Raw genomic sequence first — 24,181 nt, 5'->3', positions numbered from 1 at the left:
CACTAAAAACCCCATCCTATAATAAATTGAATTAAGGTTAATAAAGACCACACAAACATCCTTTGATGTGCATGTTTTAAAGCCTAAAGTAAGTTCACTGTTGAGAATCACAGATGTCACATGTCAGAGGAATGTGAACTGTCCGACGATGCGTTCATGAAGGACCGTGAAGCGCACCCGGGGAGGCGAAGGCCCGCCAACATCATCTGCAGAAGGCGATAAGAAGCCAAGCAAAGAGAAAGCATCACCGGCGGATCAGATGTAACCGTTTTGCGCTCAGGTGAAAAACCTGTAAAGATGAAACCTTGAAGGGATGGCCAAAGAAAAAGAAGAAAAGAAAGAAAAAAAACACAGAGAAGGAGAGAAAAAGAGAAAGGAAAGAGCAGAGAAAAGGACCATGGAGAGCGCATCACTGGAGGATCATGTGGACAGTATATAACAGAGAAACACGGCAGCCAGAGAGAGAGAGAGAGAGAGAGAGAGAGAGAGAGAGAGAGAGAGAGAGAGAGTGAGCAAAGGAGAGAAAGGGAAAGAGAAAGAAAGAGAAACAGAGAGAGAGAGAGAGGCTACGTCACTGTTGGATGCTATAAGGCTCGACGAGGGCTCAGACGCTCAGAGTTGAGTCTGAATGACCATGAAACCGGCAGCCTGAGAGACAGAGACTGAAAGAAGTTGGAGTCATGGATAAAGGCGCGGATTTGTGAATGAAACCTCAGCGTGGAAACATCACTCCAGCTGCACCAGAACAGCACGACTCACAAAATGAAGCGGGTGACCCAAGAAGCTGCAGTTTTGTTTAATTTCTTTTAGTTTAAATGGGAACAAACCGGAAACTGCGTGGCATCTGCTTGCATTTAAAATATTTTTGGTGCGTTTTCTGTCCCTGAATATTGGCCACTGAAGATTCCTTTAGCACAAAAGTCCAGATTAATCTGTCGCGTTCGTATTCTTGCAACCGGTGGCAGTTGAACCCAGTTAATCAAAGATAAAATCGCACTTGACTCACAGAAATGTCCTGCGATGTCCCGTTTGGAGACTTCGGCACATAAAGGACGCGTCGCTCCGGTGCCATTGAGCGCAATGATGCGCACAACTCCCCGGTGCGCGTAGTCTGACCGCCGTGCGTTATGCTGAATGGACAGACCTTCCGCGGCCACGGCCGGATGCGACTTGTCGACCCGAGGCACCTTCCGCAACTGATGTCCCTGGAGGACCATGAGCCCACCATGGTGGGAGGGACCCTGGGGCCCGGCAACTCCACGCCGGCAGGGGAGGAAGGGGCTCCGGGTCAGCAGCACCAGTCCTTCCCCTGGGTGGTGACCCTGCTGGCCGGCGTCCTGATCACGACCATCGTGGTGGATGTTATCGGGAACCTGCTGGTCATTGTGTCCGTGTTCAGGAACAGGAAACTCAGGAAAGCAGGTAGAGGTGTTGCGTCCGTGTTAGTCAGTTCATCTGGAGATAGATCATCAGAAACTGTATGATGTATAATTAGGTTTTCCTGGAGTTGTCACTATGAACTTAGGTTATGTGCTTGTAGTGGTTCGACTTACTTATGAACTTAAACCAAAGCTTAATAAACTTTAGTGATTGTGTAATATTTTTAAATAAATAAAAGACATTAAAATCTATTTATCACATAAATTAATTTTTAATTTACTGCAGGAATATTAAAAGAAATTTAGAATATTTCTGAACGGAATTATTCAAATTTCACTATATGTGAAACAGAAAGGATTATTATTGGAATATATACCATTACACACCATATACTATCCTGTATTATATGAAGCAAATGCAAGTTGGTGTCCCCTGCTGCACCTGCTCTCTGATTATTTTGTGTGAACAGCAGTTTTAGTCCCTCCCTGCTCATGATGAGATTATTAACAGGTCACATCTGGTCTGAGACGTTTCACTCCTCTAGGACTCAGTTCTCTGGTACGTTCTCCATCTTTGAATTTTTCTGTCACTGCCTTGCTGAGTGAATTGAATGGATTACTGCTTCATGTGTTACTCAAGGACACTTTGACAAAAGGTTTGGCTGTTTGACACATTGTAATAGTTTTATAAAAATGCAGCGCTGACAGAAAATTGTTAGTGTGACACCAGTGACAGTCCAGGTGTTTGGAGCAGCTCTGCAGCTGCAGACTGGGAGATTTGCCATATTGGGTTCGGGTCAAGGACTTTTGTAAACTAAAATTAGTCGAGCCATAGTTGGTGACACATTGTATTTGATGTGTAAATCTGATAAAAGCCTCAGATTGATGCGGACTACAAGCTAAGAGCACCATAAATAATGCATAAATAACCCAGGCACTTAGGAACCCTCAAACAAACAGAGAGAGAGAAAATCAATCCTGGCTCCTAATTGTTATCTCTCACTCAGCAGCATGCTCCCACAGAGCCATCTCTAGTGGTAAATATCGCATTAAAAGCACTTAGTAAGGACACCTTCTATGCACTCATATGACAATATATGAATATTGATGTGTTTTTTTGCCTTTTACAATCCTCGCATAATGGAGCAGTGAAGCCCAGCTTCCTGTGAAGCTTCAATATTAATAGTCCAGGCAGGAAAATCAATTCACTGCATCCCCCCCATCCTTTACGTCGAAAAACTGTTGGTGTTAGAGAAGCTTGTCTGTGAAAGGTCAAAAAGCTGCCAGGTCAAACCCAAATCAGCTGAGAGATTATGGAAGAGGAAGGTTACTGTCCCCTCTTTGAAAGCCTGAATCAGCTGCGATTAAGGGAAAGCACTTGCTCCAGTTTCTGTGTTAATGGACTCAACAGGAGGTTGAACTGAGAAGATCCTGCACAGAGAAACTAATGCTGCCAAATTTTATGGAAAGCTGTGAATCTGCGGGTCTTGGCAAGCTTTGGCCAAAAAGTCTAAACATAACAGCACTTTTAGCTTTCTGACAGACACAGTAGCAGCGACCGTGATGTCAGATATGATGTTTTGCAAAGTTTTCTTTCTGTGATTTGGTTCAACAGCTGAATGTGTGGATTGAGTTGAAAAATGTGCTGCTGTCTAGTGTACAGAGACTCTCAGGTCTCTTAGTGGGTCAATTAAATCTGACAGATGATAGTTACACCTGGATACTGTGAAAAAAAAAAAATCTTTTCTACAGTTTTGTTAAAGTTTCTGGGAGAATTGAAATACCAACAAAGACCTGACTGGAGCTGGTTGATCAAATGCTTTTTTCCCTATTCCTGATCCTGTTTAAATGTGGGCATAATGGTGCACACCTTCAGACAGCCTCTGCTTAAAGACATCCATAGTGCTGCATTCATTTGTATGCATGAAAAGTGACTGAAATAATTGTGTGACAAATGAAAAAAGAGAGAGAAGTTCAAACTCTGGCTCCTCTCTCACCTCTGCGTACCTGGCCAATCAAAGCGTGACGTGGGGGTCAGTTTCGGAAAGTTATTCCCTTAATCTAAGAAGGTTGTTCAACCATCTGCCATGCTGTTCTGATGAAGTCCACTGGCAGCTCAAGAGTGGAAAGAGATAAGACTATCAGCTATTTTGATACTTGGTTGATCATTACTTAAGCAGAAAAGTCAAATAGTTGCACTTTCCTGCAGCTGAAATGTTAAGACCATGAAAAGATGTGCTGCTTTTCATGGTCATACTTATTATTAAACTAAATATCGTAGGGGTTTGGACTGTTGGTTGGTCGGGCAAAACACACCATTATACAGGCAAAACAATTCGAAAAATGACCAGGAGATGAATCGACAATGAAAATAATAATTAGTTGCAGCACTACAGGACCTGACGAACAAAAGAAGAATTGGAAACGAGACAGCAGCGTGACATATTTTCTTTTTCCTGTTTTTTATATAGATAATTGTTACCCAGAATCTGCCACGAATTAATGGATGTGCTTGTGCTCCATCTTTAATTTTCTGCACTTACTACATTAGACGTCTGGGTTAAAACTGGACTAAATTGGGCCGACAAGTGAACATTATCGCACGTCAAGGTTATTGTATAACTGTTGTTTCAACAGCATTTCAATGACTTTGCTTCAACTTGTAGTTAGGACATTGAATAAATGTATTCAAATTCTGTTGGAAAATTGTTATATGTAACCCAGACAAATTTTTATTGAAACAATCCTTCAACTAGTTTGAGTTCTGCAACATAACATGAACTTCTTGACTGCAGAGTTGAAGGAAATGTACAGGTCCATCTAAATTGGATGTAAGCATGTAACATGATGTAAAGGCAGTGAATTTAAAGAAAAAGAGGTAAACAAACATATATGGGAAGGTGGAGTTGCCAGGGTTTGTAAGTTAATACTTACAAACTTAATAACATGACAAAAAATGTTCTGTCACCTTAATCTGGAGCTCCCAGTCATCTGGTCACAGTCATGCTCTAGAGCCTCAGACTTGTCATGGTGACAAATTGGCATTGCCATGAATCAATACATAAACAACCATATTCTGTCTTTCCCTGCGATCATTTATTTCCTGCTTTTCCATCAGTCCGCGGCAGATCTCTGGAATCCCTGAGTTAGGATATAATGATTGGAGCTGGAAAACTGGATGATTTGTTCACCTTTTTTCATTTATTCTCCTCACCACCTCCTCATTCATTCTGATCTCCCTTCCTGTCCTCTCTTATCTTCCCCCAACCTCCGTCCCACTACCTTTTCTATGGTTACCCCATCTTCCCAACTTTCGTCTCAATTCATCTTCTGCCTTTCCAATTCTCCACTCTCCTGTCCTGCCTCTCTTGTCCTTTCCATTTGATACATTCCCTTAGACTCTTCCCTCACCTTTCCTCTACTCTCGTCAGTGCCCTCTCTTTTCAGTCACCCTCCTCTCCTCTTAATTATTCTTATCTTTCATTCTTCTCCTTTCGATTCCTACCCTTTCTTCTCTGTACCTCTTCTCTTCTACCGCTGAATTATTCTCCTCTTTCCCCTGTTTTCCTGTCCTCCCACTCCACCCATCCATGCTCTCTCCATCTGCCCTGTCAGAAACACATTACCTGATCATCAGTAAAGTCCCGTCACATTTCATCATGTCAGTGTCAACAGATTGGCACAAAACCCAACAGATTATTCATTTATAATCTACGCACACTCAGTACTCCTGCTTGGGCTGTGAAAAATACCTGTAAATACAACTCTGCTAATATATTCTGAGGTGAGCATTTAGTATAGTATGGAAATAGCAATTATCATGTCTGTGCAGAGGCTTGTTTTTACTTGTTTTACTACTCTGCTCTTCTTTTTGCCTCTGTCTCTAAACATTGAAGAAAACTACTGCAGTCCCATGAAGCGTAAGGGTTTCAATCTCGACAGTGGGCCATCCAAAAAACTTCACAGTCCACACTGCACTTCCTAAGGTTCTCAAGAAATACACATGCAAAGTTTGAAGGCAGTCGGATGAGCAGTTGTTAAGAAAATTGAAGGCCAGACGATGAGTTCATGGTCATGCAAGTTAAGACATGTTTGCTTTTTGAGTTTTCACTTTAAAAAAAAAACCCATTTTCAGACCTGTACTGTTTACATCCATTTATGTTTCTTGGCACATTACTGCCACCAAACAGTCAGTGGAATAGCGTGAAACCTTTAGCAGGGATGTGTACTACATCACAGCGCATCTTTATGCACATTCAAGCCAAACAGAGAACCAGGAACCAGGAACCCTGATGGATCTCAACGAGCCCTGAAGCTCTCAAATGATGAAACTTATTATTACTTATATGTAAATCAGTGAACTCTCTGCAAAAGGTGGCAATGGTCTGTGATGAGCAGATTACATGAAGAAAAATACATACAGTGGCTATAATTAGGTTTGGGGATTGATAGCATGTTATAGTATTGACATCTGTAATCAGTGTTTGCTAGTGAGAGGCAGAAACACTACTTTAAGTGGTAGCCTAAGTAATGTTCACAACCAGCAGCTAAAACATGAAAATAAAATAAATATATAAAGATGTGTTATTATAGATTAAGCTAAGACTATGAGTGCTTTGGCTTTTGGTACTTCAACTACATTTTGATGCTGATATATGTGAACTTTCCTGTGGATGTTCTGATGTTTTTCGCTGTAAGTCTGGTTCAATCTTTAAATGAATTGCACCTGCTGTTCATCTGACTACTACTGCTGTCCTCAATGGCAAAGAAAGCTACAAACTTTTAAAGCCCACATTTCAAACTGACAAATGTGGGCTAACTAACTGAAAAGTCAGTTAATGCTTCCTCTTTGTCCACAGGATCTTTGACATTTGACAGACACTGGCTTGCAGAAAGTAAATCCACCAGAAAACACTGATAAGTTTCATGTCCCATCATTGTCCCAAGTTATTTTTGTAATTAAATCTGCCAAGAGTCTTGTTTGGGCTGTTAAGCCATTGCAAAATGGATTGACAATGGAGAGAGGTTGCAGCATTTTAACTCAGCATTATTATTTGTCTTCATGAATTGATTTCATACATGACAAGTCTCAATGGAAGATATCTAAGGTCATTTTCCTTTTTTTTTTTTATCTTGCTGACTGAATCCTGTTAGTTAACTATAGATTTTAAGGGAACACGAGGAGTGCAATGTAATCATTAAACCTTCACAGCTTCAGTATTGGGTGACTCGAAGCTTGAGCAAGGTCACAGCTGGTCAGCAAGCAAAAGGAATATTTATGGAAACTCCCCAGTGGCTTTTCAGATAATACACCTTTTGAAAATGGTGCGTGCCATTTGCTCTGCCAAAAGCATTTTCAACAGCTTTTAATGCAGGATTATGTGTCATGGTGGGATGACAATGTTTGCTGTCACTTCAACCAATCACTGCACAACATGATTTCAGTGGGATTTGAGGAGTGAATAATCTGCTGGGCCTTATTCATGAAAGAATATTCTGCTCCACTCAAGAACTGGAATTTGAAACTTGGGAGTTGTAGTCTGTCGCTTGGTCCAAACGTGAGGGAGGGATTTTGCTGTATTTGGGCTGGGTTTGGGTCAGGTTTCACGAAAAAAAAAAAGGAAAACGTTTTTTATATCATTATAAGTTTGCACAAAAACCCAGTTCAGCCTTCACTATAATGTAGAGAAGGATTAGCCTGTCAATAGATTGCAGTTTAAGGTTTAACACCAGGCAGAAGGACAGTGTGTCGCAGCCTATGACCACACCCCTGCTCTGATGTCACCATGTACTGACACACCCTGGAGTACAACTGTGCATCACTGCAGCAAGGTGAGAAGTAAAACAACTGGATTAACTATATATATCAAACTTCATTTGTAGCACCTCTCAAAAAAGACAGTAAAAAAAAACCCATGGAGTGGATCAGAGCCTTTGGTATGGCTCCTAATCTGCTCCATGGGCACTAACAGCTAACAGTTGCATCCAAGTAGTTTCTTTTTTTGCCTCGTCTCATTCCAGAACAAGAGACCACTCAATGTATCGGAAGTTGAGTTAGTCTCTCTCTGTAACAGAGAGCAGGTGATCACAGTGAGCAGGAGGTCTGCAGTGTCTCTGCTTTGTGTGTTACTGAAAAGCACACGATGATTCAGCCTCCTTAATGTTGTCTCTACTATCAGCAGAAACCTTTAGGAGAAATGAAAAGCAGCCCCAGATGACCAATTCCAGTTATGCAATCTCTGTAGCCGCTCTTTGCATTTTTGAGGAGGCACACCTCAGTCACAGCGGCTATGTGTAGCTATAACTATAAATCCCTCACCAAGTTGTGCTTTGGAATAGGCTGGGAACTCATTTAGAGGCTAATGGCATGTCTACACAGGAAGTGTTTTGGACAGATCAGATACTCATTTGTTTAGATCAAGACAGCCGTCTACAGAGGCTGTGTTTGCAACTTCAACCTGAAGTGTAGTTTTACGTTTCAGGTCTGTTTTCCTCCTTTCCTTTTACATGGATAACTACAGCTTCTGCTCCGAGCGCTGCGGGTGTCTACACTCTGCTTCTCACATAACCTGCACCTATCAGTGCAACTATAAAATATTCATTCCAATCAAAATGACATGTTATGATGCAGACTGATGGTCACAACTTATAACAGCCCCTACTTTGTCAGGTAATTTTGTATGTGATCATTAGGCCAGTAAATAGTGATTACTTTTTAAGTAGATTTTAAGTAGATTTAGGTAGATCCACAGAGACCAAGAGGCAGAATTCTAACTGTGTAGTACAGGACTATGTACAGGTAAAGATTACAACCTCAGAGACTGAAACCAACACGGGGAAAATAAGCAAGTCAATCTCCATGGACTCCCATGTTAAAATGCCCAGCTTTAGAACAGAAACATGTTTACAACCGGCTAATTTCCTCCTTCATGACAACTGTATGGGTGAATTTTTATACAACTCACTCATTTAAATTCTATTAAGGCTTAAGGTTCTGCATTATTGAGGGCGTGCCACATTGAGTGACAGTTGGTTGAACGTGCGCCTGCCATTAGCCAGCATGCATCAAAGTCTCGGCTCCGCACACGTTCCTCTTCTTTGCCCATTTTGGATTAGAGGAGTGTGGCGGAGTCAGGTACTGCCAAGATGGCAACAGCAGGGCAGCCCACTGTGAGCTTCAAAACCGCTCATCAGAAACCTATGGGTGACGTCATGTAGGCTAAGTCCATCTGTATTTACAGTTTATGTTCTATACCCGGAGTTTATTCTGAATTTGGTAAAATAGCAGCAGGTTAAATAGCAAGTGTATCATTTGTTTCATGTCAGGTCCTATTTTATTGTGCTGTATATTAAAACTGTTCATGTTGTGTTTGGGAAGGGGTGTTAATGAGGTATTCAAATGAGTTTTCAACATTTTGAGATAAAATAAATTGGATTTTTTGGATTGGTGTGCGGGTGGATATTCACTGCGTAAAACTTAAAATCGTGAAACATTGTAAAACTCGCTGATCCACGGAGAGCAGAGGTGAGCTGTCACAACAACTGCAACAGGTGGCAGGAGGCTTAACAACCCAGCAAGCGTTTGCTGTAGCGGGGAAAGCATGTGCTCTGCTGCAGCATATGACATGAAGTCACGGCCTCTCTTTTCCTCTCGACATCATGTCTGACGAGCCTGACCCGATCCCAGCCACCTGTCTGACCTCTTCCTGCTGAAGCACACCTGCCTGAGGATGCAGACACTCTGGTGAGCTGCCACAGCACAATGATTTATTTCGTCTAATTTCCTTTAGCTGCTCAGATACTTAGTCATTCGATGTGAATTTGTGATTTCCAGCGTTGGAGAGGACGCGGCTGCTGCTGGACGCATTGAATACACAACAAACCTGGTCATCTTTAATCTCACACCCTGAGATCCTGACTAAAATAAATTGTCAGTAAAAGATTCTCTGCTGTTTGTTTTTTTATCATGGGAGTGATATGTGCAATGTACTGTTTATTGCACTGAAACCCCACAGCCATTAAAGTGGCACACAAGTCCAACTCTATCTCTGAGTATCAACACTCACCTCCTGTAGGCTTAAAAGGCAGCAGCACAAAGTTTGAGGCTTTGTGGAACAAGGAGTTTGTGCTCATTTTGGATTTTCGCTGTGGAAAAACAAAAAGTATGAGCCAAAGGCTTTTATCAGACTGTCTTGAGTCTGGTGTTTTGCTTATTGGAGGAAGGAACTGTTTGATTGACATGCCCATGAGCCAAGTTGAACGATTGCAGAGTTGGTTGTGTGAGGGTTAGAAAGACTGGGCATTAAACACTAAACACATCGCTCTGCCACTCTGCAGGTGAACAAAGCTGATTTTTGAGTAGCATGGTTGCACAGAAACAGGAAACACGCTCTTGAGGCCCGTCACATGGGAGGGAATATTAGCAGGGACTGGTTCAAGAGTGACTGAGCTTTAACAAACATAAACGGATGCATGAATCTGCTCAGTTGGTTTTGAGGACTGAGCAGAAGTTGTGTATTTAGCCACATTTTGATATATGAACAAATCTGGAACACAGTGAGTATGGATGGACATTGGAGAAACAGACTTCTACAACTAGTTTTTTTATGGTCATACAATGAAAAAAACATTTTGAGTCCAAGCTCACTGTGTTTAGGTGTTTGATACTCAAAATATACATGTAATCAAATACATGTAGTCCTTTATGTTTTGCTCCATCACTAATAATCACTTCACAAATTACTGACGCAAGACATTAGTTAGCATCCAGTTTGTTTGCATCAGCTCTGATCTGTCATCATCAAACTTTCCTAGCTGGAAGTAATGCTGTGACAAGTGGCCTCATGATCAGGTCACAAAACAACATCTGAAGACATAATTCATTCATTTACATCACATCAAAACACAAAGTGAAATTTCACATTCACCATTCACACATCATCCATATTCATGTAAGGAGTTATTAGTATGAGCCATCATGTTAAATGCTGACACATTTTGAAAAGAGTGTGGTGATGTGTGTGGTTGGACCAAAGACTTGTAGACTCTGTGGAAGTTTTGTCATTGTAGTTTTAAAGAAATAGTTCCCAACCAGGAACCCAGGAAACTTTTCTAAAGGTAGCTTGTATTTTTGTTAAACACTGACGCACTGAGCAGTTTTATATATTTAGAAAAAAAAGTCTCAGTACATGTTTATTTTCATTTGCCCTTGTTTTTATTTTATGTTGGACAAAAGTATTGTGGGTCAGGGGGTAAAATAACTCCCATGTGCAAATTTTGGCTACAGCCCTGAATAATCTAGACCCTTGCCAAAGTCAGTCTTATAACCACTATCTCTTGTTACTTTCCAATACTTCAGTATGATCCGGAAATGTCAGTTGAAGGGTGAGTCAGACAGAAAAGGTGTCTATTTTTTCCTTCAACCTGAAACCTGATATCTGTATCTGTCTGTGGGTGACAGCAGTGTTTGCTGTTGTAATTGAACAAGGTACAAGCAGCGGAAGTCAGAGCTGCAGCGTCAGGATCAGACGCCTCGGCAGCTGCTGCGGTATTGAACACACTCACACTGCTGAGAGAAACAAATAAAACCCACGAGCGGAGTGAAGGCACGATGGCGAGACTCTCACTTCAAAACTGACTGTGGTTATGAGATGCTCCACGATGCTGCTGTCTCTCGGTCTGTGGGGGGACACGCTGATACAAATGCTGTAACTCGAGAACACCAGACTACAGGAACTCTGAAAAGTTCACAACGCTGCTCCTACAGAGCAGATGATCTGATTAGATTTCAGAGCGATTCGCTGAATAAATTTGCATTTCAATGTAGAAAAACCAATGTCTTTGAAAGAACTGTAACTTCTCAGTGGGTTCAAGAGGCAAAGATCACACCACTGTGATAGAAATCTATGCTAATTAGCTCATCATTTGTCTTAATTAACAGGCTGATTAGCATAGCTGGCTGGGTTCAATTCATCATTAGGTACCTTAGTAAGGTTCCTTGTTATTTGTCTATGTTGGGAGGAACTACGTTTAGGATTAAAGGCGTAGCTACCACTTTCTGATAAGGCAACATTTATAAAGGCTTGTAAGTCATTAATGGTTAATACATTGTTTGCTAATGCTTTAGTGATCAGTTATAATTACATTAATAAGTTTGTGGAAATTCCTGCTCCAGCACGATACTTTGAGCTCTCTGGTTAATTATGGACACCTAGAGATTAATGAAATAACTGTTTCACAGTGTGAAAGATCTCAATGAATATCTATTTATTGACATTTACATCACATTTTCAGTCCTTCTCAGCTGTTAATAAGAATAATTACTAATAATATCATTAATTATTCATTGCTGCATGATGAGCAGGAAGGATAACCTAATTAAAATTATTAAAATTATTAAATTATATTATTTAAGGTCCACATACGAATTTTACATAACATGACACAACGGCAGTGGAGACACCAAGTTTGTGCTGCAATCACAATTTTTTTTGATTTTTTTGGTTTCAGGAAACTGAAACTAGTGCTTCTTGAGACTTTTTTAGACCTGCAGATTCCCTGTGCACAGTAGCAACATGCAGCCACTGTAATCGTTTGAACAAAGAACACAGGTCCATTTTCTTCCAGTGGACTTCTTGCTATACCGTGATCTGGAATGTAGTTTAAATGTTGCTTTTCAGATAAAATGAGTCAATGAGTGAAATTGAGGACGTTGATGAAAACCTTTATAGAACCGTTGTAAATAACTTACATCATCATGCTCTATTTACATTCTGCAGTCAGCCAGTTTCAACCCTTCTTTCAAGCTTCTCTTCTACTCTCCATGCTCACTTATACAGGATTTTAATACAGCTAAATTCACAATAAAGTTGTTCTTATTTATGTTTTTCTGTTTATCTTTCTGTTGTCGGACAATAGAAAGATGATGAAATAGTCACTGAAAAGCCGCCAATTAAGACTACATGTTAACTTCCATGTAATTTCCAAAATCCTGATTCTGTAACTGCGATGTCGTCTGACAAAATCACCAAACACATAAATTAAAGACAAAGACTGCAGTGATTTCGGTAATATTTACTTATAAAATGATCAGTCAGTGAGAAAGTTATAACCAACGAAATATCTTTCTTATTTTGTCTCTAACAGTGCACAACGTCTGTCTGGGTAACAAACTGATGCTCTGTGCCGCTCAATGAACACAGTAGAGAGTCGTAATACTGGCAACTCGCTTCTATGTAGCCAAAGTTTGTCCAAAAAGTCCCTAGATTTGTTGCTGAGTTTAGCAACAAATGTGCTAAGTTGGCAACACTGCAGGCTGTAAACGCACCCCTAACAGAAACTGCTTGCGTCAATTCAAGAGCAAAGGCCAATGAGGAAATTTCAATTCAGTCACGTGGCATTCGACTGACCAACGGTTGGAATATGATCTCTCAGACAGTCAGTCAGTCAGTCAGTCAGTCAGTCAGTCGCAGACATTTGCAACTATAGGGATGGCCCAGCTGTTGCAGTCCGGCCGAGAAAAAAAAACTTATTCCAACACATGAGCAGCATTAAAAAGCTTACAAGATAATGCATCAGTAGTAATAACTAATAATAATATTTATGTTTAATATCAAGGCCCCATTCTGCACTATTGGACACATTTACTTCTGATATTTAAGTACATTTTGCTGCAAATACTGACATTACATGACAACAGCTGATACTTTCATCAGAAGCACCTTAAGGCAGCATGAATCTATACATTTAAAGAATGAACGGTTCTCATGAGACCCACTCTGGCAGTTTTAATGTCTTCCTCAATCATGGTACTAGACAGGGAATTGAACCACTAACCCCGGCAACATTTCTCTTCTCCGCTTATCAACATGGGGCTCCCGCTTACACAACAAGAGGGATATTGTGGGGAATAGCTGCAAAGGGCAAACACAGTAATAAAGACAGAACAATGGACTAATACATATTGACTGGCGGTTAACAAGTCCCCCGTCTCTGTGCTCCGAGCCACAGCTCTTCCCTAACTAGCCTTCTGTGACGTGCTTGAGACGAAGAGTCGTCCAGAATATTAACAATGAAGCTTCTTCATAATGAAGACAGAGTCAGGGGGTGATACATAGTGAATTGTGCCGCATAGTTTAGCAGGTAGAACAAGGTGTTATTAACGCTGCCACAGTTAACAACCACGCTCTGCTCTAGGTGTGAAGATGTTTGCACTTTGATAAATGCTCCCACCAAAACATATCAGTTACAGCAGCTGCAGCGTGTTGAAACATATCTCTCAACCACTCATGGGTTTCAACCTGACCACAGCCACATTTCAGACACACTTAGTCCTGATGGGTTTGTCTGCTGAAGGCCTGTGGAGTGTAAAATTTTGATGCACATGGATCACAGTTAATGTGAAGGGCAGATGATGCATTTGTAGTGTTGCTATCTGTGAGGCTGGGGCAAGAAGCTGGATGTTATGCTGGTAGGGAAAGTGAGAGTATTTGCTGTTGGTAAAAGTGATGGATAAAGAGGTGACAGAAAAACATTTGCATTTACCTCTAATGGCCTCTAGTATCTGCAGATAGTTCTGATTTTATGATTAAGTACATTAGAAAAAAAACTTAATGGAAATGGTAATTTATTACAAATGGGACATTTGTGTGAGATAGTGTTGATTAATCAGCACAAAAATTAGGATTTACATGGGAATTTACCTGCTTTTATCTATCATATCAATATATAGCCTGATTCTAGTTATCCTGGTTTTATCTAGATATTTCCAGTGATATTTCCACTTACAATCAGAAGCCTTTAAACTAACAAATGCAACCAAGTGGCTGTTTTCTAAATGACCACCTTGACCTCACACTTTTATAGTTAATAATAATAAAGCAACCCTTTTTTTTGGAAGGATCATCTTCCTGAAGTTGGTTCTTTATGTCAGCTGAAACTTCTTCACTAAAAAACTATCATCTGGGATGTGAGGAAAACATTGGAATACAGAAAATTTAATTTGGCAACAAAAAAGCTTGAGAAAATGAAATCTTTACTCAAAAGAAAATGCCTGAATTGGATACTGAATTACTTTCATTAGACTGGAGGGTGAATATATGTGAGATAGAGAGTCTGTGCATACCATACAAATGCAGCACAGACACTGGAGAGTTTCATAAAGGGAGCTATGTGCAATGGCTACAACAGTGAGAAAACATAATTGAAATGCAGCACGGTTCGCTCACGACGTCAGGCCCTCAGACTTAATTTTCCCCACGTGGGAGACCTTTACAGCACATGAGCGGAGTGAGATTTTGTTACCATCATAGAAAACAGTAGTCCATCATTATGAACTTTTTTGGACGAGGTGTGTGTTTAGAGTGTGTGTGTGAGCTGTCTGAAGTGGTTAAAGTGCCGACTGTTGGACAGTTTGGACAGTCTGTGTATTAAATTGTCTACAATAGCCTGTAATGATGCTGGTGGAATTAAAATGGAAGTGATGAGGTTTGGAGAGCTTAATGATCCAGATGCTATTAAAGTGAATTTGGAGGGGAATGTGATCTGACTGCAACTTTGACTTTATGGTCTACTGCTTTACCTCGTTTTCTTTTATTTGTGGTTTGCTGTTTTTTTTTGAAGGAACTCGTTCCTTTCTATCTAAAAAATGCCAGGAAATATCCTATAAATTAACAAGTTCTAAGACCCAGAGACAACATCTTTACTGTACTGTTTTGTCCACATAAGACACCAACCATTGTCCAAAATGTATGATAATCAAAATTACATTTATAAAGCACTGTTTAAGATGGAAGGGCATAGTGTTTTCCAAAGGAATGGAAAGAAAGTGTAAAAACAAGAAACCGTGTTGTAGACTTATTTCAAGCAGCCACTGGTTCCAGTTCTTTTCAAACTTCGAGTTGTAAAATTTGACCCAAAGACATAAAGGGCCTTACAACTGGTGCAAAGAGAACCGGGTGCACAATGCACATATACTCTGCCTGTTACCAGAGTGTGCTGAAAATGTGCTTCAGATGTTTGGATAAGTCAGGTGTAACATTACAACACAGTCTCAGAAGATCGTAGCATTCTGTGTGACATGAGTGTCGCACAACATTTCCATGCATCATGGAATCTGTTGGACATAAATCAGGCTCTGCAGAGAAGCTTTCTTTCTTACTACCTGGTAAATCTGCCAGTGTTTCCCATCCTTCACTTTGACTAAATTTGTCCTAAGTTTCATAATGAACCGAAAATGTATTTACACTTCTCAGAACATAAAATATTCCTAACATTGTGATTTGTGCCATTACTTTTTTGTAGAGCTGTGCACAGTGTACTGATTCGCTCAACCCTTCCTTGCTCCTCGGGCACACAGTCGGGCCTGGGCTCACTGGGCAGTCACAATATGTAATCAACTCGAATTTAATTCTTATTCTGAAACACTGCGCGAGTATAAAAGCATGATGCCAAGGTGGAAGTGCCTGGCTTTTAAAGGGAATGGGAGATGGCACTCTGATTGGTTTATTGCATGTTACAGCAAAAACTAACAAAATCAGGCCTTAAATGCACATGTGCTTTAGACCGAGTGCTTTGGACTGATAAAATCAAGCCCAAAAAGGACAATCCCACATCCAGAAGCTGCTGATCATCTCCCAAGAAGAGTTGCATTGACAACCTTCTGTAGCTATATGGTTAGAAATCCAGACCCAGGAGACCAACAATAATAATAATAATGTTGTTTCTTCTATTAGAAGAAACATTTCAGCGTTCATGCTATGTGATATTTTCCATATCACATAGCATGTACGCTGAAATGTTTTTAACTTGTTTTTCAGTCATCCACCAGATGTCCACTTAAACCTTTCCACTTAGGTACATACTACACATTTGAATCCTCTGGCCACAGCCTCTCTGCTTGAAAAGCAACATTTCGAACACAAAATTGGTTTTCCACCACTGTATTGTACTGTATTTTCCACACATGCCATTACCTTCCATCAAAGGGCAAAAAGCCAATGACCAAGAAACTTTTTTCTTTCCAACCCTCTTAACGGCCGTCTTTAGATACACATTTTGATCAGTGGAGGCTTATTACTAAATAATTGCACTCTGTCGAGCGAGATGCCCATCAATATTTACACAGGGATCACGGATGTGGAGGGAGGAAGTTTGTAGGAGGCTTTGTACACAAAAAAAGTGTCTTAATGTGCAGATAAACTTTAGATAAAGTTTATATTCAACAAGTGGTGGAGCACTGTTAAACACAACAACATTGAGCATTTCAGAACAATAATCAGAGACTGAATGATTTGTTTTTTTGGATAGCCTATCATTTATTCTATTATTTTATTTTATATGGACATCACAGTAGCATTAGAACTGTGACATACATTTATGTACAGCTACCAGATGCATGTCTGTTAAGTGTTTTTCTAGCAAAACACTACAACGTTCTGTATAAATAAAACGTTTAATACATGTGTAATATTGTTGGATGTTTTTACATTTAATCATTTTATACCAAACATAATGTAAAATTATGGAATTATGGAAATTATAAGGTTTAGTATAATTACATTGAATAATTTAAGTGATATATGTGTACACATACTAATTATAGGTCAAAACATTGCTAAATTTGGCTGAATTATTTAAGGCAGAAGTGGTAAAATGAAGAGCCATTTGGGAGCCGAAAGAGCCGGTTCTTCTTGGTGACCTGAGCCGGACTCCCCGTAAATACTTGACAAGTTGATTTAAGTAGAATATGAAGAGAAAACAAATGGCTGTCTGGAATGAAGAGAGTCATTCAAAAATGTTCATAGTTATGTTTGTCAGTCCTGCGAAATAAATGCAGTTGGCGGTAAACCAAAGTAATTACACACCTTTCACACTGTCATGCCTGAAATCTCATGTCATACCTTCCCCCTCTCACTCTGCAGGAAACGCCTTCGTGGTGAGCCTGGCCCTCGCTGACTTGGTGGTCGCCATCTATCCCTACCCGCTGGTCCTGACCGCCATCTTCCATGACGGCTGGATCGCCGGCTACATCCACTGTCAGATCAGCGGCTTCCTGATGGGCCTCAGCGTCATCGGCTCCATCTTCAACATCACGGGCATTGCCATCAACCGCTACTGCTACATCTGCCACAGCCTCAAGTACGACAAACTCTTCTCCAACAGCAACACCATGTGCTACGTTGTGCTCGTCTGGGCGCTCACCATCCTGGCCATTGTGCCCAACTGGTTCGTGGAGTCGCTGCAGTATGACCCTCGAGTGTACTCCTGCACCTTCGCCCAGTCGGTCAGTTCGCTGTACACCATCACAGTGGTTGTGGTGCACTTCATCCTGCCGATCGGTATTGTCACCTACTGCTACCTGCGAATCTGGATCCTTGTCATCCAGGTGAGGCGGAGGGTCAAGCCGGACTCGCGACCCAAAATCAAGCCGCACGACCTCCGCAACTTCCTCACCATGTTTGTGGTGTTCGTGCTCTTTGCCGTCTGCTGGGCGCCGCTGAACCTGATCGGACTGGCGGTGGCGCTGGACTCCAGGCTGAGCCGGGCCATACCGGAGTGGCTGTTCACGGCCAGCTACTTCATGGCGTACTTCAACAGCTGCCTCAACGCTGTCGTCTATGGCGTCCTGAACCACAACTTCAGGAAGGAGTACAAGAGGATCGTCCTGATCATCTTTAAGTTTCACTGCTGAGATGATTTACCGAGGGGAGAGGCAAGGAGCGGAGGCTATTTTTAACTTTTATGACAAGGCTATTAAAAAGCCATGAAAGAAAGAAAACAAACTTGACCTTGACAGAGAGAGGAAAGCAGTAGTAATGAATGGGAAATAAAACAAATGAAGGTAGAAGAAGAAAGAAAAAACACTTTGTACAAGAGAGAAAAAGAGAAGAACTTTAATAGCTGGAGGAGGAGGAGGGGTGGAGGGTAAAGTGAAATAAATGATCTGAGCGTTATCAGTGATGCCTTCAGGGAAACTGAGAGACTTAAGAGAGAGAAAAATACATTGATAGGGAAGAAGAGACCACAGTATGGAAGTAACTCTTAACTTAGTAATGTGTTTTATCATGACTTTCTTTGTTAATGAGGTCATGAATTACTATTTGAATTAAAATACAAGTTGTAACTTTTTACCAACTTCATGCTTTGATCTTGGATTATCCAAACATTGATCACCTTCTTCCCCCTGATGCATTAACTCCTCTATAAACTAGTTTCAAGACAGAAAATCTCCAATGCTGTGATCTGAAGGACAGAAGACTTTGACTCTTTTTCTGTCTCCTGATTGTTCACAGGAGAGAAAACTGACTCGTGCTGATTTCAAAATGATGAGAGGGGTTTTTACAAAACAGGTTATTTGCTGAAAAGAATAACAAATTGGTGCTTTTTAGGAATATTAAGTAGTGTGATGAACTTTTGAACAACACATGAAGATTTAACATGAGCTCTGATAGAGGCGGGCGGCCCCATTTGTTTACAGTAATTATTTTGATATTCTAAATTTGACATTGATGGTGTTTTGAGGAATGAACCAAACTCTCAACGGAACAAAGAAAGAAAGAGGGAAGGATGGATGGATGGATGGATGACAAGACAGACGTTGACAGCTGGACCAGAGTCAGCGTCAGACTTTGACTTGACTTGGACGTTTACTTGAAATGACTTGACCCCCAGCCCCCTGATCTGAGACATTTCTGTTGACAATTTAATACTTTTTTCCCACTGAAAACTCGTCTTTCAAACCAAAAACTGATCTTCAAGAATAACTTACCATCAGGCTGAAATGCAGTGTTTTGCTTTTTCCTGTGGTTGAAAGCTTCAAGCCTGTTTCATGAATGGTGGGGGTGGCTGAGTGTGGTCAGAAATGTGTTCTGGTGCACCTGTAGCCACACCCAGCAGTGATGTCATGGGGTCCTGGACTACACCTGCACATCACTGCAACCGGGCGGAAAGGTAAAGCACTGGAGGTCAGTAAAGACGGGATTTTCAGGGGGTTCAGCTCTCCACACAGTCGCAAGAATCCAGTCTACACCTCTTGCCACTGTAGCTAAAAGCACTAATCGCCTCTCAAGGTTGCTTTCAGATCAAAATTAGCACAAAATTAGCACACAGCCTTCTCACAGATGTCTCTTTTATCATATCAGTGCGGTGTGTGGAGAAAATCCCTTCTGGACCACAGAAGGGAATCGCAGCACCTCCTCAAGGGCACACTGGCAGCAAGATTGATCCACCGTGCCACATTCATATCTATTAGTAAATCCATGGTCTAGATGCAGAAGCTCTGGCAAAAAAAATGCACATAACCAGTAAATTACCTTCTAATGGGAATGCTGAAGCATCTACCTTACAGTCATTAAGACTGTCTTAAACCACGTCTAATAGTCTGCTGCAGTTCTTTGGAGTCTGAACTTTATACACCACTTTGTCAAGACACCAATATAAGTAAATGAAAAGAAGACAGACACATTTGACAGTTGAAGAATTAAAAAGTTAAAGAAAACAGTATCTGTTAGACTGTGATAGCCCCATTCACAGACCCTCAATATAACATTGTCAAGCAGATATACATTATATCCTGAGAGCATAAGCACCAACAAAAAAATTGAAATAAATGTCAGCACAAAAGTCTACGATCTGAGCGTGCACCTCGTACACCTGATAATAACAGGAATGTAAAAAACAAGACTGAAACCTGTTATCACATTGTACTAGAAAATCAACTGACTAAATGCTATGAAACAATTAACTGTAATTAATTTATATTTACATTCATATAATATATTTACTGTATGATGAATAATTTTAAATTCTATTATTGTAATCTAAAAAATATGAACTAATAACTAATTAATCAGTTATTGTTATTGATTAGTTAATACCCATGCTTTTGGTCCTGGAAATCCTATGTTTTGGTTGTAATAAAATGTAATCGTAATAAAAAATACTTTTAATCTATTTTAGGGAAATTGTTGCATATGTCAGACCATGTCCGACAAAAGTGTGTCCAAACTTTTGACTCTATGTTTCAAACATAATACGCTGCTGGAGCTGCCGTCAGTTTAGGTTTTACATTATTTCTCTTTAATACATCCATGTTTCTAACAGACAGACCTGATTTGATGTGAAAATGTCTTTCATAGTCTCCACGATGGTGGATAGTATCGTATTGGCCTAAATATAAGACATTTTCTTCTGGGAATACGGTTTAAAAAGTGGAGGTAGTCTTGTATTCAAGGACTAGACTAATTATGTGTTCACAACGTCAGAGTCAGTCAGTCCTAAAAGTGATTCGTTAGCAGTCTTATGATCAGGTTCATCCTATAATGGGGCCAATATCGTAATTATTTATTTCCTGTTGCTATTTCTCTACCACAGCACCAGTGTTTTTTATGCAGTGGTATTTTTAGCAACAACTGTCTAACATAGTCTAACAGCTATGGTGTCTTTCTTTCCCTCCTTTGTATCATTTCAGAGAGGGAACATGACTTGTAATGACTTGCTAAGAACCTGAGACTCAAAAACAAGTTTAGGGTTTGGACTTGACTTTTAGTGCTAACATTTTGGGACTGAGACTTGTGACTTGCAAAGACTTTGTCTCACCTCTGGGGTTTTTCCTCTGGTGAAAGCTGTAAGCTGTGTTGGTGGTGTTGTTTTTTGCTGCTGACTGACTGTCTCACCTCTTCACATCATCAGTTTCTCCTAACGTGGACATGAAAGGAACAGGTGGGAGGCAATCTGCTCCTCCTGCAATAATCCGCTCAGACGATACGAAGGCGTTTCCTCACACTCATGAACCGAACTTGTCTGTGTATAAGACTCAAATGAACAAAACCAGGAGGAGAAAAAAAAGACAAAAACACGGTGTCTCTGCCATTCAGAAGCAATACTGTGTGCACTTCCATTTCTAACTTGTCCTCACACATTAAAACTGTTCATTTCAGCTCCCAAAACACATCAGTGTCCCCACATCACACACCATCCCATCAGTGGGTACAAAAAACAAAAAACAAAAAAGAGATGTGAAAATTAGTAATGAAGTTGTGGTTGTTCTGAACAGTATTCTGACCACATCACTGTGTTTCACACTCCTGGAAAGTGGAAGATGAATGTTGCATATGTATGAATTAGCGGATTGCTGCTGTGATAATCTGCCTGTGTGCCAGTCCCATTTTAATGACCTTGTGTGTGTGTGTATGTGGATCAGACAGTTCTGGGACCAGTTCTTCCCAAATTTAAAGGTCAAACAAGGACATTTAAATTGGGTCCAACAAGGACCTTTAAATTGGCAACAGGGCCATTTGTTGGAGGGAGAGTGTTTATGTCTGTGTTTCATTTTTGTGCCAAAATGTTCCGGTTGCAAACACAGGGAAGGTTTTTCTTTTTATTCCTCATTTCCCAGGAGGCTTTTACTGGATAATTTGCAGGTCAAAAAACATCTACACATCCAAGCAGAATCTGAGAAATAACACAATTTAGAGGAGAGCTTTCCAAAGGTTGTTACCTTTAGACAAAACCGGGCTAGCTGTTTCCCCCCGTTTCCAGTCTTTATTCTAAGCTAAGCTAAGCTAAGCTAAGCTAAGGTAAATAAGATAAAGTAAGTCATTACTTTAACTGAAAGGAAGAGTTTTACCTTCTTGGAATGAGTTTATTTGCTTTCCATCTTTCATGTCCATACAGTAAATATAAAGTTACAGCCAGCAGCAGGTTAGCTTAGCTTAGCATACTGACTGAAAACTGAGGGAAACAACACATACACAAAGAGAAATGTAAAAATGGCAATTTGTGGCTTTAGGAGCCGGGTGCAGTGACTTCTGGGAGGCTTGTTGTCACATCTTCAAGTATATAGATAATATTCTTAGATTACCAGTATGAACAATTAAAAACCTTCCAGAGCACTTCATCTGTGTACGGAAACTGCTCAGTTGTTATTGAGTTATCATGTAAAACAAATTTTGACATTTTCAGTCACGTCTTGTACCTGAAAGCACATTTAAAAACTTTCTAATTTTAAAGTCAATAATATATTTTCATGCTCAAGTAAAGTAGGCTTAATTACATGAAAAGTAAAAGGTTTTTACACAGCTACATTACATTTAACTTTTGTTTCACATGATTAAATGACTAGATTTATAGTGAATATTGAAATATGAAACAACAGTTATAAGTAACCTAGATGTCTCAAAAACATCCAAAACTTTACCCGGTTTTGATTTAGAAGCAGACATCCTCTTTTCACCTGCAAATTACCAGAAACTGCCTACTGTATAACAACTGTGTGATTCCCCAGTTCCCAGGAGAAAATGATCATATGGGTGGAAAATATGTTGAGATCTTTCTTTAAAAAAAAAAAAAAAAGAAGCCAATTGTCCAGCTCAGTTTGTCCCAGTCCAGACAGATGTGAATTTACATTAATATGAGGTGCAGTTAGTGAATGGACGCCAGGTGTGGGCTGGTTACAACAGTCTGCTGAGGACAAGTAGAAAATATAATTGGCCTACTGAGGGTTAAAAAAGATACAGTACCAGCCTTTTACCTGTAGTAGTGTAAATCGAAACATCTTATGTTTATTTATGCAATTAACTGAGCTTGTTGTTGTTGTTAGTGTTTTTGGAACAGATACAAAAAAAAAAAAGAAAAAAAAAGAAAATATAAAAACAAAGCCATCCAGTTGCATTGGAAGCCAACACTAAATGAGAATGTACCTGCTTTCCTTTCATACGCTGTTTTGCACATCGCCGTGGAGAATGTTTCCTCTGAATGTCTGTAATATTGACGAGACAAAAGAAACCAACCGAGCCCTGGTAAACATGTCTTAATAAAGGAACGTTCACTGTGAGCCGGCGCCGCCTCTGTCTGTCGCTTTATTTCACACACAATCGCACTTTCATGTTGAGGCATGACAGCAGGAAAACATACTTTTACATGATAACTATTTAATGTCATATGCTAGAAATGTGCAGAAAATGCACATTTTTTAGGCTCATTGTCAAGATAAGTGCAGAGACTTTTCCTTGTAGTTATTAAAGATACAACAACTCACTCACTGTGGGTGTTATTAAAGCCAACTACAGTCAGTTTTACAGTCAGGTGGGAGACAATTTTCAGATTTTATGGCAAACCGGATGCTAAATAAATCTGGTTGTGCACTCAGTTGACAGTTAGTAGTATTAAGTACACCAGGCTAAAACTAATGCAGTCTAATACAACAGTCCTGCAGTAAATCCTCCATCATGAAGGTTACACTGTTCAGTTTGTGTTCAAACTGTTTTGTAATCTGAAGTGCTGTTACTTGGTGATTTCTGAGGCTGTTAACGCTATTGAACTTATCCTCTGCAGCAGAGGTAAGTCTTGGTCTTTCTTTCCTGGGACGGTCGTCATGAGAGCCAGTTTCATCAGAGCGTTTGATGGTTTTTGCAGCTGCACTTGAAGATACATTCAAAGTTCCTGCAATTTTCCAGATTGACAGACTTAATGTCTTAAAGTAATGAAGGACTGTGGTTTGTCTTTGCTTAGTTGAGCAGTTCAGGTAAGATAATGCTGATATTGTGCAAAGCAGTCATCGAGGTAAAAGGGAGCTGCTTTGAAGAATCTTAAATATGAAACATCTTTTTACGGCACAAATCTGTCTGTGTTATTTCACAGCTCTGATGTCTCCAGTGCTGTTCTGCAATGTAGAAAATAGTCAAAACAAAGAAAAACTTATGAATGGGTAGGTGCGTCAAAAGTTTTGTCATTTCATTTTCATTTCCTCTTCTATTGACTCTAAACACTCTTCATCTCAATTCTGTGGACTTTTTATTTCTTTT

At 40.2% G+C, this 24,181-nt stretch overlaps 1 protein-coding gene across 1 annotated transcript; it reads left to right on the top strand.

Moving 5' to 3' along the window:
• The first annotated feature begins 670 nt into the window (after positions 1-670).
• Positions 671-23,215, top strand: mtnr1al (melatonin receptor type 1A like). The gene is made up of 2 exons (XM_056382154.1): positions 671-1,422; positions 17,300-23,215. Exons 1-2 carry the CDS (start codon positions 1,128-1,130, stop codon positions 18,067-18,069), a joined length of 1,065 nt encoding a protein of 354 aa, XP_056238129.1. The 5' UTR covers positions 671-1,127; the 3' UTR covers positions 18,070-23,215.
• The last annotated feature ends 966 nt before the right edge of the window (positions 23,216-24,181 follow it).

Source organism: Seriola aureovittata, chromosome 8 (assembly GCF_021018895.1).
Source record: "Seriola aureovittata isolate HTS-2021-v1 ecotype China chromosome 8, ASM2101889v1, whole genome shotgun sequence".
Classification (NCBI taxonomy): Eukaryota; Metazoa; Chordata; class Actinopteri; order Carangiformes; family Carangidae; genus Seriola; species Seriola aureovittata.
This window is presented reverse-complemented; position numbering and strand designations above follow the sequence as displayed.